Source organism: Athene noctua, chromosome Z, assembly GCF_965140245.1.
Source record: "Athene noctua chromosome Z, bAthNoc1.hap1.1, whole genome shotgun sequence".
Classification (NCBI taxonomy): domain Eukaryota; kingdom Metazoa; phylum Chordata; class Aves; order Strigiformes; family Strigidae; genus Athene; species Athene noctua.
Genome location: NC_134077.1, coordinates 84,643,118 through 84,661,719, shown reverse-complemented (window position 1 = coordinate 84,661,719; position 18,602 = coordinate 84,643,118). Strand labels below are relative to the sequence as shown.

The window sequence follows — 18,602 nt, the reverse complement described above, 5'->3', positions numbered from 1 at the left end:
GAAAACAAAGACACTTGCTGCACAGAAAGCCAGGGTGCCACCAAGAGAAAGGTAACTGTACTGTGTTGTATTTATCTCTGCCTTATTCATTCCAGTTGAATATGGAATTACGCTTTTTTGCATTTTTTTTTTTTCAAATATCACTATGCATTGTAATCAAAGGCTTCTATCCTTTTTTCTTCTGACAACACTCCATTATTGTACAGCCGCAAGTCACGTAACACAGGTATTAAACACAGCTCTGCTTTTTACTCCAACCTTAAATATTCACAGGTGACTGTTCAGAAGGTGAGTATCATTTATCAAAGCTCCCACTAGGACACACAAAGTTACAGTACAATTTTTAATATTTGCACAGGTGAGTCACAACAGTCTGTCTGGTATGACTGGTGGCTGACTGGTGCTGCCAATGTCATTGCAAAAAGGGAAAGAAAGAAACCATCCAAAGTGTAAGAAAATGCTGAGCATGAATGAAACACAAAAATGACTTAATTCAGCTATTTAAAAAAATTTTGTTTTGATTCTCACATTAGAGTTTCAAATGAACCTGACTGTTCACTTCTAAGAGATTTCTTAACCTGTTTACATTTCAGCCTGAATGAGTTAATTATGAAAAACTTTGCATTCCATAAATTTATTATGGCAGGAATGAGCTTATCACTCCTGTACACAGACACTACATTGACTCACTGATATACAGTGATTACAGTGCTTTGTCACACTGTGCAAGGCTCTGCAAATTCTCTCCAATTGTATTAAATAAATACACTTAATGAATAAAACAGTGAGTGACATGTCAAAATGAAACCTCAAATAGATCTTTTTTTAAAAAGGGGTAACTGTGGTATAAACTTTATACCCCCTCTGGACCATGGAAGTTTATGGTATCATTTTCAGTGGAACCCAAATTTCATTTGGTCAAACTTTTACGAGAAAGAATTACTTGTTGTGTGAGACAGTAATACCGATGTCTATGCGTAACCCTCTGAGAATGTCAAATTCCAGGACAAATCTGGTTTGCTACCTGAATCACTGGTGGTGGCAAACCACATTTTAAATAAAACTTGCATTAGGACTTTAAAAATGTGAACCACAAGCTATAAATTAAACAAATGCAGGGAGATGATCCCCAGGGGATTCCTGGCACACCACAGGCTCTGAGCGCTTTTAATGGGGTGGAAGGTTATCAAAAGAAAGACAAGTCCATACAGTATTGGACTATAATGTGAGGAGCTATCTTTTCAAATAAATGATACAATCCTATGAAGACTTTAAAAACCTTTTGAAGGCACAGAAAGAGATGAGAGTATGAAAATAAAAAACCCCCCACCTATATCATTAACAAGCAAAAAATATGCAGCTGCTTCTACCCACAATTACACGCGTGACTAACTTTAATCAGACCCTTAACTCAAGAACAAACACTGAGCATGAGGACTGTAACAATCACATTTAAAGTGAAAATTACATTCTCTCTTTGGTCTCTTCTGATGGAGCAGGTGATGGCAATGCAGGTGGCACAAGACACCCCCTGACAACTACTGGCACTTCCAAATACACAGCCAGCAATCTGAATATGGTTTTGACTTCATATGGAGGTTTCTGAGGGCTCCTAGATATATGCTGAACACTCTGAGCTCTCTGAAAAAAACAGCATTCTAAAAAGTAAGATTTAAACTACTGGTGGCAAAGATCCTATCAAATTCCATGGGGCTATGACTTCATCTCAATATTTCAGGAAAACCTAACATACTGAAATTAAGGTGAAGCATCTCTTTCCTTCAATTTAAATGTAGGCCTGATTCTGACAATGACTCAGTTTTATCAATCAAGCAAGAATTACCAAGCCAGCAAAACTAAAATTTCAATTAAAAAAAAAAAAAAATCAGCTACATCAGATGTACAAAACTAGACTTATACATATGAAAGTGAAATTTTTGACATGCAGAATAACTAATAAGTCTGAGTCACTGTGCTTAGTGTAAACATACATCTCTTTATAGAAAAGGCAATTATACCTGTTATTTCTCAGTCAACTGAATTACAAGTATTTCTTAACACTTGCTTCTCAGAATTGTAAAGCATTTTCTCTGTAATAACATTTTTTGGTTGTTTGTACTCCCATTCTCATGAGAATCCAGCATATTTGCATCCATAATAACGTTTTTCCTGTATTTAAGAAGCTTTCCCCCAAACCACTTCTGTAATTTACACATTCTCACAGTACGTACACATTCAACAGCAAAGAAATTATAAACACTATACAGCAACCAGAATGGATTACATTTTGAAACACACAGAATAACTTAAAGAAATTTTGAGTCTTATGCAGTAAATCCTTCCTCCTAGGAAACCCATGTGTGAATGAGGACCATAAAACTAGATTCTTTATCAGTAAGAATAAGTCAGACAGAAAAAAAGGGTTTGCTTTCCTTACCTCTTTAAATAAAAATAATTTTGATAAGCTGAAGCAAAAAGAGAATTTTACATGTGGAAACAAAATAATAGTTGCAAACTGTACTAGAAAAGGAAGATTTTTCCTGGTTTACTTTTGTTTTAGTTATAGAGACTCCAGCACTGGTTGTTCCACTGTACTCTGGGACTACACAAAGTATTCTGTATTCTGTATTCAATGACTATGCTTAATTTATAAAATTATATTTTAAAAAAATTGTCATCTTCAGTAGGTACTATCTTTTCTCAAATAGGTTCCAATACTTTTAAAGTGAAATTATTACAGAAACATCCAGTTATGTACAGGATTCAGGCTGATAGGCCATACACTTAAGCCTCTATATTGAATGCATATTCTGTATAGCTAATAGTGTTATTATTCATGTGCAGTCCCCTGAGAGATTTGGGTAATGCATCAATAAGCGAAATTTCTAACTGGGGATTGCTCTTATTAATTTTTCTCCTCCAAGTATGAAATGCAAATTGTGAAAAGCAGAATTTGCATCTTGACTTACATATTATCTCTGCTTTGCACCTTAGGAAACTGTCAGATACTAAGTTACATTTAAAGCTTCACCAATACCATCACACTTTACTGGAACCAGACTTCCTAATTCAATCATGTTTTGAACTGTAAGAACCATGCTTTGTCACATTTAAAAAATGTGTAAATTGAGAGCCATAGTTTGACTGTTACCAACTATAAGTAACATCTGTCTGCCCAAAGAATAATTTCCTTTCACTAGATATCTCAGATTTGTAAAACAACCTGCTAGAGAGATGGATAAACCTGAATCTTGGCAGTTCACTGACCAACTAATTATTCTGAATTTCTACATAATCCTAAAGATATCCATCTTTATCTCAGCAAATCAACAGTTCATTTAGCAAACCTTGTTCCACAAATCCTAGCTCAGTTCTTTGCTAATTTCATGTCTATGCTACTTTCACTAAACAATATTATTCAAAGCACATTTCCAAGTTTCATTTAAAATGTTGATTTAGTCATATAATAAATCATCACAGAAATACTAGATGTCTATATAGATAAATACAACTCCTTTCCTGCTGCTGCAACCATACACAAAGCACAAGAAAGGCAGTACTCCTTTTGCTCTAATTTCTATGTTAAACATACTTTTATTTGCATTCTTCTCAGTATTCTTGGTCATATCTTAAAATATATTTTCATTCCAAAGGACTAGTGCATTGCTACAGAACTAGCCTCCACATCCATAAATCTAAAATATTTGCGGAAATAGAAGCCTTTCATTTTTTGTGACTCAATATTTACTTCAGATGCTTTTAAATTTAAGCATAAACAGTACTTTCTTACCACACTTTAAAATCTTAGAAGAAATATACAAAAGTTAAGATATAATTCCTATTATGTGGTAACGATGACTGTGTTGAAACACTGCATTTTCAAAAAACAATCTGAAGCCGAAAAGAAAAACTTGGATGCTCTCCTTCAGTAAAGAGGTATATTTTCTTCTGATCTAGGATCTTGTATCAATCACTTACAATGCAACAGTATAAAGACAGCATTATGCTCTTGATGTTTCGTTTGTAACTGCCCTTTCATTGCCTGGCAAACATGAAACAAGCACTGATGATGTCAGCAAAACTTGCAAATGGAAAATAATTCTAAATAAGCTTTAGAAAGAACTGTGAGATACAATTTTATGTGACAGCACCTTAAAGTATTTACATTCCGAATAAAGAATCAAATCTTTCTGCAGGTTTGTGCAGGAGAGCTCAGAAATAAGGATTCATTCGTGCATTTGCAAATGTGATCACAATCTGTCATTTGATCCTCCTGCCAAACAGAAAAGCATGACATGCTTTCAAGGGCTGTACATCTTCCATATTTGTGATGGAGCATTTCCAAAGGTGAAGGAATTTAGAGGTTAACTTTCTCCCCACCGCCCCGGCAGACGGGTGGTTTGCTTGGATTAGTAATTTTTTGCTAAGTGACACAATACTGGAAAACATTTTGGGCAGGACCCCAATGTACCATCAGCTTAAGATAAAGTCTTTCACACCGTGTAGGATCTAGCCTTCTGTCAGTGCAAATTACTGAAAAGGCTTCATAAAAAGAAACACCTATGTTTGTGAACTGGATTATGGTACTAATTCTACATCTCCTTACTTCTGACAGGCTTAAGAGATGTGAAATTAGCCAAGCAAATTGACTGAAAGCTTGATTAGCAGCTGGCAAAAGACTTAAAATGAAGTTCAGAACTGTAGAACTAAGCAGGGACACAGAAAAATTAATCAGAAAAATAGAAATTATTACAGTTTGACTTTTGTAATTTTCCAGGTAAATGGGGAGATTGAATATCATTTTATCTAAACAAAGAATTAGATTAGCACTGCCACTGTATTTTTAACTAAAGAAAGGATTAAAAAACATATTCCAGTAATGAGAAATATCATATTTGATTTCTGAAATCAGCATGGGATCATAGAGAAACATGGATCTTTCATTGTCAGGTGCATCTTCACAGTACTGGAAAGCATGTCACACACGAAGCAATGATGTGACCTGTAGTGCAAAGCTGTTGTTTACAACACAGTTCATACATACTCAATGAAAAAAGATAAATAGATAGAATGGACGTTCCCTATGGAAAGCCTTAAAATATTACTAATTATGTTATAGCCAAGAAGGGCCACTCTTCAGATTCAACTCTGACTTGAATCTATAACCATGTTAGAAATGCTTTGCACAGTATGGAAAACATATGTTGCTCTGTTTTTTTCTAAAATTTGCCTTACTTAAAGGAATTAAAAGAAAAATATCAATATCCTTTAAGACCTTCCCCCGTACACAGGACTCAGATATTCATACGCTGAGGATTACTCAGCCTAAGGACTCTATATTCTCCTTTGCAATCATTTATCTCCGTGGTCTTCCTTCCACAATCAATACTAAAAAGAGTGAAATTGTATTTCAGGCAAATGCAGTCAGACTCTCAAAATCAAACTGACTACTTACAGTGGGGAAAAGGCATTGTTCATTATAATATATTAGACTCTAAAAAGACATAAGAGCAATATTTGGCATTTTTGAAGAGTGTTCTAAAAAAAATAAAACTTTTAAAACCAATTAAACAGGATTGGAAGTTTAAACATTCCTAGCTGGCATCAAGCCACAACCTTCTATGTTAAAATTAGATAATTCTCTTAACTGCCTTAAGCAGAAATCTTTGCTAATCATGGGAAACATCTCTGCAGTCTACTTGTGTCCATCTCTAATCAGATTATCCATTGGCTACTACAGATTAAAAGGGAAAATAAGTATTTTCAAATCTACCGTACAACAGATCTTAAAAAAAAGATTAGTTTTTGAAGAAAATACCACCAATCATATTGCAGCTCTGAGGTAATTCTGTGCACAACTAAGCACCTCCCAGATCCTGTGAAAATATTACCAAAAATCAAGATTGACATAAGAAGAAAAAGACATTTACTGTCTTATAAATTCTGATCCCCCCTTGTGTTTAAGAGTGAATTCTTTTTTATCACCGTTGATCTTATTTTTAAAATAAATATATTCTGGTCTATTAAAAATGTTATTGTGAATTAATTTCCACTGAAATTACAAGGACAGAATCACAGGATGGTGAGGTTGGAAGAGACCTGTGGAGATTGCCTAGCCCAACCTCCCTTCTCAACCAGAGCAGGTTGTCCTGGACCATGACCAGTCGCATTTTGAATATTTTCACAGATGGAGACTCCACAACCTCTCCGGGCAACCTGTTCCTGTGTTTGAACACCCTCACTGTGAAAAAAGACACTCATAATGCTACTACTTTCTGTGACACAGCTGAAGCTGTGCATCTTAGCTTGACACTTGCTATAAATGCATCCTTCTTTGTCAGCAGTTATACGGTAAGCTACAGAACATTGTTTTAGTACAATCTATTTGCTTGAAGTTACCCAAGTCAGTTAATGAAAATAATTTTACAACTGTCACTTTAGAGGTGTATTAAAATCAATGTCATTGGACCTGACAATTTAATCATTCACATTTATTCAGAGTTGGGCAAAATTACTGTAAATGACGATACAGAATGCAGCACAACACTGCTCAGTCTGAAATACGAAACTGTACAAGAAAACACAAAAAAACCCAAACCACAAACCCTCTGACATCTGTAGATATAAAAACATTTCAATACATTTGAAAACTGCTTACTTTTCCTTGGCTGGCAGTTCTGTCTCATAAGTAGCCATCTTAGCTCCTGTCCCAGCTGGCTTTGCAGTCCTTTGTCTTCGCTTTCTTCTTGGAGCAGTATCAATGACATCTGGGCTACCCAGAAAGGAATCCTTCCGTTCTGGTGCTGCCAAAATGAAGAAGACTAAAGTTGAAAAGAACTTGATTATGAAGTATTACAAGACAATTCTTAAAATATTTCTTGTTTACTAAAATCTCTATACTACTATGATGGGCTCAGACTTGACAGGAGCTGGTGTCAAAACAGATGACATAAAGGGAAATTCAAAAGACCAAATTTGAACTTGAAAGATAAGCTTCCCTCAACATCTTTTTGTAGCCAGTAGAGAGAAAGATGGGCAGTTATAAACCAGAAACATACTGATGGTCTTCTCACTCCTCCCTGTAGACTCTACTGTAACTAGAGAGGTAGCCTATAGAACCCAGTTTCACCTACCTGAAGTTAGTCTTTGTCACCTACAGAATAATTGAGTAAGATGTGCATGTGGCTCAGGGAAAGGAGCCTGAGTGTTCTGTTTACTGCATGGCTTTGTTCAGGCTCTTGGTCTGCAGTATGAACCGCAATACACACCCAGAACAAAAAAAGAATTAAATGTTTCAATATTCATTAGGATAAACCCTTGAGAGAAGCTTATTGCTGTGATCAAGCACTGTATTTTGTAATGTACTAGTGATTCTGCTACCACAGGCCTCCAGGCAATAAATCTTTACAGCTTCTGCTGGAGACTCCCTGAAGACAACGGGCAGAAAGACTGATGGACAGCCTGATGTCTGTTCAGCGAGGCAAGAAATCATCCACCTGGAGCAAAGCCATGCATAAACAGCAGCTTACTGCTCTACCTGGGAAACAGGTGGCTCTGGTTCAGACTAAACCTCTCACTACCTCTCAAAGTGACAAAGAGTAGCTGCAGTCTGAAAAGAAAATGGAGAATTCCTAACATCACACAACCCCAAACTGGATAACCCGTCTAGGTTTCCACTCACTCCTCTGCTGAAGATAAGAAAAGTAGGCTTTGTCCAGGTTAATTTACCTACAATTTTAATTTCCATCATTACTGCATAAACTACGATTTCACACCTGGTTCACATTTATATTATCATGTATATTCATAGAAGATTCATCATCTACATGTAAGAAACAATTCCCTCTCTGCTTTGACAATTATCTACTCAAAGCTCAAATGTCAAGACAACGGGACCCCTCAAGCTAAAACCTTCCCTTCCCTTGCTATTAATGCACTCAGAAGATATGTAGACTTTTTATTCCAGCTATCGACATCCTGCAACGTGATTTTATTTGGTATGACTCCTTTAAAAATAAAATCTTTAATTACTTTGTATTTTCAAGATAATGATATAAAGAACAGCACACATTTCAACTGAAATATATTAAATAATAATGTGGTGACTGAAGCTTATGCTATTATAGTAGCCTCCCTGATTATTACTTTCTGTGTGTTTTAAGAAGGTTTAATCTTCACATGGATGAAAGACACCATAATTTGAGATGCAATACCACAGGGCTTCACAGAAAGTAAATACTGGGTCCTATTTCTTCATTCCTTTCACAGTTGTTATCTACGTCTACTGAAAATGAAACAGTACTGAAGATGACACGGAACCCACAGGTAACTTTTTCACCGTTTCTCAAAAAAAAAGTGTTTCTGACCAAGAACACTGCTAAATTAAACATGTAAATAGAGGCTCCCTAGGGCTAGGGCAACCACTGCTTACAATGAAGCAAATGCTTAAATATCAGAACCTCTTAGCTTTTACCAGCATGAACTATAATACTTCACATACCTATGGCTCTTTGTAGGCTGACAACAGGTATTAGCTGACATATTTCTAAGGCATGAGCTAATTAACAAGTTTCAAAGTCCAGTATAGACAAGGTACGTGGCCTATAATAAATGCTGAAAAGGGTTAAACCACAGCCTAATTCTCCACACTAAACTTTAACTAGCTATGCATACTTTTCCAGTGCTAAATGTTCAAAATATGTTTGTGATTTTTAATTACTATTTTCTGGCACCATGTTGATGGTAGCATATCTAACATTTAAATGTGTATTATTTTATGTATTCCAACATCACTTCCTAAAGTCGGCCCTTTCTTAATTAATACACATAAAATAGTTTACTGTCAAGAACCAAACAAATTTAAATAATTTTACTATCATAGCTCTTAAACTTCCTTGTTGCTGTTCTCCTCCCACACTCTGCTTTTGCTAAAAAGTAGAACCAGAGGTTAGTTACACATACGAAACCTACATAATGCTGATGTTAAATAAATAATGTCTCTGTGCTTTTACTTGTGTAATATGCAACAGTGCTCATGGCCCTCAAACTCAGCATTGTTTAGTGTTCAGACACAAATCCTGTTTATCTTCTATAAGAGTCCTGCTGGTGCTCGAGTAAGGAAAATGGAAGAGAAAATGTTCATCTTTGCAGCATACTGCATTTGTGCTAACTTCAGGCTGGGAAAGGGCCTCAGTTTTGTACCAAACATCTCAATTTAATCTTTCCCACAAAAACAAATTTTGCTTTTATGACCTATTAAAACCAAGCAGAATAAAAAATACTGACCTAAGTGATTCAAGTAAACCTCTGCAATCAACCTGACAATTTCTATTGTGATAATGTTTCTTTTAATAATACCAAAGACAAGGCTTCTCATTCAGACAGCCTAGAAGGCAATTTTATGAACAGTAGTAGAGTGGCTCATAGATAATGGTTAATCACCATAGGCTTGGTTTTTTTCTTTTCTTTTTTTAGTTTGTTTGTTTCTTTTAAGTCAAACTACCTCTTAGGTTAGAACTGCTAATGAAAACATGGCATACACTTGAAGCTCAAAGTATGATGCATCACCATAAGACTTTAAACACAAACTCACTACTGCTGCCCAAAAATAATTCCCATTAATGAATTCATTTATAGTACTTGATTAAAAGCCAAAGAAAGCTGCAGCAAAATATTATTCATTGCTCGACACAAAATAATTGGGAAATATGAGGGACAGTCTTCAACGCAAACCTAGTTTTCCATTCTGAAAATCTTTTCTGTCTAAATTTCATCACCATTTTATGGAAGAAAAGTTCCTTGACTTCTCATGAAATTAAATTTTGATATTATGAAATTAAATATTTGATATTATGTAATACAAGATGAATGACTGTTACACATTTGAGAAGAACAGTACCTATTTAAATACAGGGAAGAGTATTGTTTGATGAAAGCCAGTTAATTAAAACACCTAAAACAACAAATGTTGATCAAGAAAAGGAAATGTTCCCAATACATAACATACCTTTTGCAGGTGAATAACTGCAAGAAACAAGACCCATAAGAGAGCAAGAAAAACAATCATTGTTCAAGTACTAAAATAATAGTTGTGCTAAGAAGACTAAAGACTTTAAATAAAAACACTTTATGCATTTTTTCAGTTGTTTGTTTTGAAAAGTGATATTATTTGGTGGGCAGAGGGAGTTTTCAAGTAAGAAAGGATATTCCAGAAAATAATTTAAACTGAAAATCAAAAATAGCTTTCCTTGATTTGGTAGAGTCAGGATGAAATTAAATCAATACTGACCCATAATTTTGGGGGCTTGGAAACAGAAGATGCCTTTAATACAGAAAAATGCCAGGATCCACTCTCAAGAGGTTTGCATCCATGCAGAACAGCACTGCCTCTTCCATGGTCTCTGCTGGGAACAGTCTCTGGTGGGGCAGACTCTGCCTGGGTAACTGCTTGGTTGAGCTAGTATAGAGCAAAATCATTGCAGGGAACGTGCTAGCGATGTAAGGGGGCAGACACCTTTGCTAAACTGCCAGCATCGAGGCTGCATCCTGGCATTGTTCAGTGTCATGATCTTTGAAAACTACAGGCATTTTAAAATTAATTTCTGTATCTTGGTTAAAGAATGGCAGTCCAGTTATATTTTAAAATAGACTTTTGCCTTACTTTATTCTGATATACAGAAGTCAATTATTTGAAAATAATTACCTTCCAATCTATCATATCTACTTTTCAGTCTGAAAAAACACCCCACCCACCTTCATTCTCTGTTACAACATCACCTGTAATGACATTTCTACAGATCTGCCTTGTCTAATTGCTAATGACAGTGCTGTATTCACTGACCCAACAGAGTCCAGTTTCTGTCAGCACAAGCTCTATTCTCGGTAAGAACTAAAACCAGTACTAAAAGCTTAGCTTTGCAACAAAAAAACAAAAACAAAAACAACAAAAAAAAAAAAAAAAAAAAAAAAAAAAAAAAAAAACACACACCAAGGAAGGAGCAAAGCAACCAGAAAATGAGTACAAGAATTCCAAATTGGAGCAATCTGACTGCCTATAATGACCTAACTTCACACAGATCGAAAGCATACTCTCAGTGTCCAAATTCCTGAAAGGTGGACTGCAAGCAAGACTGCAAGTCCTAGTTGATGAGATTTTTACATATAGGAAACATAACCACGTCTTTTCAGCTTGTTAGCATATATTTAAGATGTAACAAAGGATCCCTAAACTTGAACACATCTATTTAATTCATTCCTGTCACCAAAAACATTTGGTAGGGCTGCTGCAATTGCTTAGCTAAACTGTCCTGTGTAGGTCCAGATTAAAACCATGTACTCTAATAGTATTTTGCAAATGATCTATTGCTGACTTTTAATGCAATATGGGTGAAAACCTTGCTATTTATAGTTGAAAGATTACATCAGTGTTATCATTTGTTTGTATTTCTGTCCTATTGGTAACTAGCCACAAGTGTACCATGTGTTTTTTATTATCTTAAATACTGATCATTTGTTTCCCTTGATAAAATATTTTTTTCTCTCTCAATGTTTGTATTCCTCAGCATGCTGAGTTACATTAGAATGGGACGTGTCCTTTGCAAATATAGCCCTACAGCCACAGACCCCAGGGGATTAGTCCTACCACTTATAATGCACACGATTGATTCTAGGTTAACCAGTCACTCCACAAAATGAAACACTGCAACTGAAAACGTATTTAAACACTGTACTCCTATCAGAATTATGTTAATGAATTATCAGGACATAACATGATAACTTATAAACCAATCATCAGTGTCAAAACGGATTCAAGGAACACTCACATTTCTGTTACCACCAAATAAAATGTATTTTAAACTTGCTTTCATCACAATAAAGGATTTGCAGGTTTGGTTGGGGGTTTTTTTTGTGTGTGTGTTGTTTTTTTTTTTTTTAAAAAAAGCTTTATTTATTTTTTTGATCAGAATAGAACAGGAAAGATTTATAAAGGACAGAGGCATTTATCCTCAAGAAAAGGACTGGTCTCTATTTAAAATTATCTCCTATCCCGGAAATTTTATCAACAGCAGCACAAAAATCTGTCAATTTCAGTTTCTGTTCTGAATGAAAATTTACCTGATTCCTTTTTCATCAGAGTATTAAGGACTTACAAAAACTTGTTCAAATTTTCAGATATTAATGCTATCATAGATCCCCTAAATTCCTCCCAGAGCAGCCCTGCTCACAGAACAGAATTTCCTCGCTGAATTCTGCTTAACTCCAGGCAGAATGTGTGGCTCCACAGAATTACTCAACTGAACTTCCAAGTTCTGCTGTCTCTCTTTAATGAAGCAGGTGATTTAGCTTCAAGTCAGTCCCTTCCTCAAATATCTTGACATTTTCTCTAGGATGGTTTATTTGGGAAAAAGTCAGGCTGCACATACAATGCCTCTCCTGCTTTAGCCCTTGCACAGGATTGGTATAAGATAAACTAGACTGAAAGAGGACAAAGTGGTCACAAAATAAGCACCTAAAGAGCACCAGAACTGCCTGTGACAGCTGCTCTGTGAGCCACTAAAGAAAAAGCAAAAAAAAAAAGTTGGAGCAGAACTCATCACTTTAATCCTTGACTATAGCATAACTTCAGTAATTGTGTGGTTTCTCAATTTTAGCCTAATTCCTAAGGGATCAACCATAGCTGATAATAATTAGCATCTCTTTGACATTCTCAGAAGAGATCTCCTAAATGAATGGGTATGGAAATGAACGTGTCTCACTGATGTAGGCAATTCCTGCAAAGTAGGATTAAGTCATTCTTGACAGGCAGTTTAGGAAACACCACTTCTACCTACGCTAAAGTTATCCTGTATAGACACATTCTAGCCATAATCAGGCATTTTTCATAAGAAATAGATCCATTTAGATCACTCAGAGATCCAAAATTAAACATCAGTATTTACAGTTCACACATATGCTTCAGTGAAAGTCACAGGAATATGTCACTATGTTAATTTTAGGAAAACAGTGAGAATTATTCTCAATTCCCTTTGTTCTGTTTTACTTTATATTTCATTCTTTGTATAAATTTGGGTTTACTGTACCATAATCCCCTGGGGCCTAAAGGCAGTTCAGACTGCAGTTCTATAAATTCTCTGTCAGTTAGTTATTAACGTTTATTTTTATAAAGAGTAACTCCATTTGAAGTGTTTATGAAGACACGTTTTAAAACAATCCCAGCAAAAAGTTTAGATCTAGATATACAAAATTTATAAATTGTAACCAGTTCAGTAAGGAAGTTTACATTTCACCCTGCTAGACTGTATTATCACTGACAAAGAGTCCTAAGTCAACATGTAGACTTGTGTATTTGCAAAGACTATTCTTTTCCTGATGTCACCCTTTTCCAAAAGCTTTTAAAACCCAATTATTTTCTTTAATCTAAAAATCTTATTTCAAACCTTCAGGGAAACTTATCAAGTTATAATAAAAATCTGGTTGACATATGGTTTCCTTCGCAATGCTTATCTATTGGAAACAACTCAGGTGCTCATCTGTTACCAGTACATATAGTCTTGAAACTAGATGGCAAAAAAAACCAGAGTAAATTTGACAACAAAATAATGAGTTTGGTTAGGAAGCATGAAAAAGTCTCTTTTCATATATCAAAATATCAGAAAGGGAAAAAAAAAAAAAATAATTTTTACAAATATCTGCAGTGACTCTGAAGGAGCTCATTAATTTTAATTATCAAAAACATGATCTCTAACAGAAATCCCTCTTTTAAAAATACTTTCACATGGGGTATTTCAGTGAACCATATGTACTTCATCAGATGAAGTACTAATTTTCAATAATCTATAATAATGTATGTGGCTAAAAATTAGTAATACTGTAATTCTAAGGAAGTCACTGGTTATAAACATTGTCAAAGGTTATGATTTATCAGTAATGCAACAATCTTGAAAATCCTCACAGTATACAGCTGCATACTATATATTTGCAGTGTCTGCAGCCTCTAAAAATTAGTACCTGCCTTAGAGCACAAACAGAAAGCTTTACAATGTGCTCAAATCTTTCCTGGCGTGTGTCAGGTAGAGGCTCCATTATGAAGCACTGAAAGATAAGAGATTACAACTTTGATATCTGAAACCTACTAACAATTAAAGTTGCTTTCCCTGCTTTATTTTGTATGGGTGTTTGGCAGAAGCAGCGGTGACGCTTGGCGACTCAGATGCTGTGGTGGTTTGTGACTAGCCAAAGGCTGGCGGGTGATGAGTTAGGCTGCTCCACAACAACATGCTCCAGTTTCCAGTGATCCACTAAAAGTCCATGTTTATTACATGCAGTTTTAGCAATCCTTTTACATCTCTGACCCTCAAACCTTTTTGAAAGTCTTTATAAATGCTGGCCGATGACACTAATATTTGTGTACCATGGTTGGATTTGCTGTCGTCTGGCACACCAGCACATCCGAGTTCAGGCAGGAGCATTAAAAAAGTCGCCTGAAAAGGTTTCGATGACCTAACTGTCCCGGGTGTGACTGTTTGCTGGAGTCATTCTCTGGACTCCCTTGATGTCTTATTTGGATCATCTGTACCACCCAGGGTGGAGGTAGGAGGCTTCTGAACAGTGTCCCCAGGAGATATTAAACAGCATGCAGGTCAAGTAAACAAAACAACAAAACAGACAGATGGAAGAATTAAAAACATGAAACTAAGAAAAGCTTTGGAAAAAACTTCTGGGCTGTGATCTTTCAATTCAATGTGAGGTAGTGGAGCCCAAAGTAATTTCTCACCAGGCATGTAAAACATATACCTCATGCCTGGAATTCCAACTGGCATCATTTGCTCTAGGAAATTTTTCTGGTGTCTACAGCTTACATTGCTAAACCTGTCCAGCTGATCCAGGCCCTGGCACTGACCATGGTGGGCTGCCAGCTACCACCTCTAAGGCTACCCCGTATGTCAGACAATACTTATTATGCCTGAGCCCTGACTGTGTGGGTGTGGAGCCTGACATTTGAAAGCTAGTCCTAAAGAAGAGTTTGAATAATGGCAATTATACTACTTACCAATTTCAAATCAGTAAGAGACTATTTTGTTAACCTTTACGTAAAACGGTCAACCGTAATTCTATTTAGAATGTGAAGATAAAGTATCATAGATATTTATGAGCACTTGGAAACAGGGCTCCTGAATTAATACTAACAATAACTCTCAAACCTCTCAGGCATGAATTTGTAAGAACTATAGCTACTCCTGTGCTAACTTCTTCACTCAAAATCACTATCTCTTAGATGGTGAAATATGTAACAGTGACTGAAAAGATCTGTAAACAATAAAGCCTTTTAACTTTTAAAATTTATTTTTTATTTCTTTGGGTAAAGTGCTGGGTTGCCCTTGTGCTTCAATAGACTGTCTTCTGGAAATGCACATAAAAGCTAGCTGGTTTGGAACAACATCATCTTCACACACATATTTTATTCGCTAAGAACCCTGCAGGAATCATGAGGCTGCAGTGCTCTGCCTCGGTGTACTGAAGGTAGTCTTAAAAACAAGTGTGAGCGGCAGTCAGGCCATAACCTACCCACTGCCCTGAAGTTGCACCACAGTGCTTTGAAATAGCTGGAGCTTATGCCATGAAAATGATTTCTTTCCCCATTAAACTATTTTTGAGGAAATCAATACAACTCAAGGGAAGCCACAGGCTGCAATAACTCTGGAAAATGCATGTCTTCATAATGACGGCATTTTATGGTGGATAAATTACTAACATCCACCAATAACTTTATTGTGTGGTATCTTCTAAGCTGCCCTAAGACTTTTTCAATTATATTATAAATTACATTTTTGGGATATAGATATTTCTACTTCAGGTCAAGCAAACACTTCAGGTGGAAAAACCTAATAAAAAACTATTTAAACAAGAACTTTGCCTGTCCGTATTTCACTCTATATTAGTAAGGAAATACAATAATGTTTAAACAAATACTACATTCAATCAGAAGCTATTTTGCTACTTATACTATTTATATAGTCACATAAATATGTGGTCATCTGTTTTTTTTTAAGAAACAAAAAGATTTCAAGCTTTAAAATAATTTAAAAGGGACACAAGCACTATGTCCCTTCATAAAGATATGCAATTTTAACCCTGGAACACAAACCGGCTACATTAAAACTGTCCTTACATGTGAATATATGTAATTAATGATTGAATAGAGCCTAATAATTCAAAATGTCATAATCAAATGAAAAATATTGAGAAAGCATTAAATGAGTAAAAAGGAGGGAGCATTTCCTGCAGTTTATACAGTGGAGCTGCATCACTAACAATAGCACTGGGGTGGCACTAACAATAGCATTGTCAAGGGTGGCTGCTTACTCAGAAAGTTGCTAACATGCTTTTTACCTCCAGTTCCCCAATTTCAATTCTGACTATGGTGTTGTAACTAAAACTCACTGTTACTAGTGGCTGTTTTCCAGTTCATGTGAAATGACTTAATTTCATCCTGCTCCTCAGGAATATTTGTTTCTTGCCAACATTCAAGACAGACTGAGGTACCTAAGCATGGATAAAATCTTCTGGAATCTATAAGCAGAAGTCTAATAACTTTTTCTTCAACCTCACAATCTTCTGGCATCCCATACTGCAAACAACTTTTTAAGAATCAGAGTTATTTAACACACAGGTTCCTGCACTGCATTCAGGGGGATATAGGATCTGTTCCTGATCCTACCACTGACCTTGATGAATATCTATGCTTTTGTTCCTTACCTGTGTGTAAACCATGAGTAATGTTTACTTGACTTTATAAAATGTCTTGACACTGAGGAATGAAAACGATCACACAAACCAGGTCCAAAGGATAGAGGCACCTCTGTAAACATAAGAGCAGCTCTAAGAGGCATTATTATTCCTTCAGTCACCAATTAAGTGCACGTGCTAGGGACTCTGGAGGGTGCAGAGGCCACAGGGGCTAATCCTCTGTGGAGGAGACTGTGAGTCATGGGGTGGGTAGGTATGGGGAAAGGGGCAGCTTTGTCAAGCAAGGCTCAGTCTCAAATGAGCTTGGGCTCTAACAGCCCAGGGAGACACTCATCTGATGGCCAATATGATTCTTCAGCATGTGCAATTTTCTGAAGTGTTATTATAGTGTTTTGATATTGATAGAAAACAATTGAAAGAATAAAGTCCAATTAGTACAATGAAACAGTACTACTGACATGAACAAAGGTCATGTCAATATTATAGACTATGTAAGTAAGAAAATAAATTTAGACACTCATGGATCAAAACTGTGGGTTTTTTGTTTTATTTTTCTTTTGTTTTTCTTTTTTTTTTTACATTTTTATTTCAAGTAAACCATTTAAAGAGTAAACTACTACCCAAAGTATTCAATGTCTGTCTTGAATACTGACATGAAAAACTGCAAAATTAGACGTGACTCTAGGAGTCATGCTCAGAAAAGTCCCTGCTTTGCTCCAGCATCCTCTGGGCTTCAGTGATGGTTAGCAAAAATTCTGGGTGAAGCCCGTAAGAGTTAGTAATGCCTTCTTTTCCACCTAATTCCCTTTTATCTTTCTACCTTTAGCAAAATTTGAGACAAACTGAGTGTATTGTGGTGACTGGTAAAAGGAGGGCATTGCCCAGAAAATGACTATACAAGGTCCTTGACAGAATTATAACAAAGTCCAAACCCCCTTCTTCTGAAAGATTGTTTCATGAGAAGCTTGTGCCCTTTTCCAATAACCTTGATACAGAAGGGATTTTAAAAATATTTATATTGTGTGTTTTGTATGTATACGCAGTTTTTCCAAATTTAATATGCTTTAGATCTTATATTTCTACTGTGTATTTTTTTATTTTGTATAACCAGTTGATACACTTCCAAACTCTGACATGCACTTTCTTATGTTTGCTGTGAAAAAAGCAAGCTGAACTGAGGTCTCAAATGTCTTTCGCTAGGAACAAAGTTCTATTTACACCATTAGCTTTCTGGACCCCTTTATTTCTATTTAAATTAATACAAAACCTCCACTAAATAAAAGACATACCATGAATACTATCCACAAATTGCTGTTAGCTACCTGCTTTTTTCATACAGTTTCTAAAAGGCTTTTCATGCTGTGAATTTAAAGACAGCATTTAAGATGTCATTATGGCATGTCTTTATATACAGCTGCCATTAAGGTCTTTATAATGGATTCAGAAATGATGAACATAGAAGGTGCATGTGTCTCAGTCAGACATGACATTAACGTTTTTATGGCAGATGCTCTGGCACAATTTCAATCAACATCACAGGATAATTTTGCTGTGGAAAATGCTACAGGTAATTTTGGTTACTCTAAGAGGTTCTGAGAATATATTTAAAGAAATGTAAAGATCTCAATAAGTACTTTGAGAGCAGCAATACATTAATATTTATTACAACATTTACTGAGCAATGAACATGAAATCTGATCACGTACAAGACATTAATATGTGACGAAGAAAAAATTATAAATCAGCATGTCTCAATTAGAATCAAGAGGCTGGTTTAATCTATAACAACTTCTGTTTAGATGCTTTTAAACACAGCGCAGTCTGTAAGACACATACAGAGCAACATTTTCATTTTT

General features: G+C 35.7%; 1 protein-coding gene across 3 annotated transcripts in view; it reads right to left on the bottom strand.

The window, feature by feature from the left end:
* The window catches only part of XRCC4 (X-ray repair cross complementing 4), a 184,402-nt gene that overhangs the window by 56,565 nt on the left and 109,235 nt on the right, over positions 1 to 18,602 (bottom strand). For all 3 annotated transcript variants that reach the window (XM_074932009.1, XM_074932007.1, XM_074932008.1), the window contains exon 7: positions 6,659 to 6,803. In XM_074932009.1, coding sequence (XP_074788110.1) covers positions 6,659 to 6,803 — 145 coding nt within the window. The remainder of the gene's footprint in view (positions 1 to 6,658; positions 6,804 to 18,602) is intronic.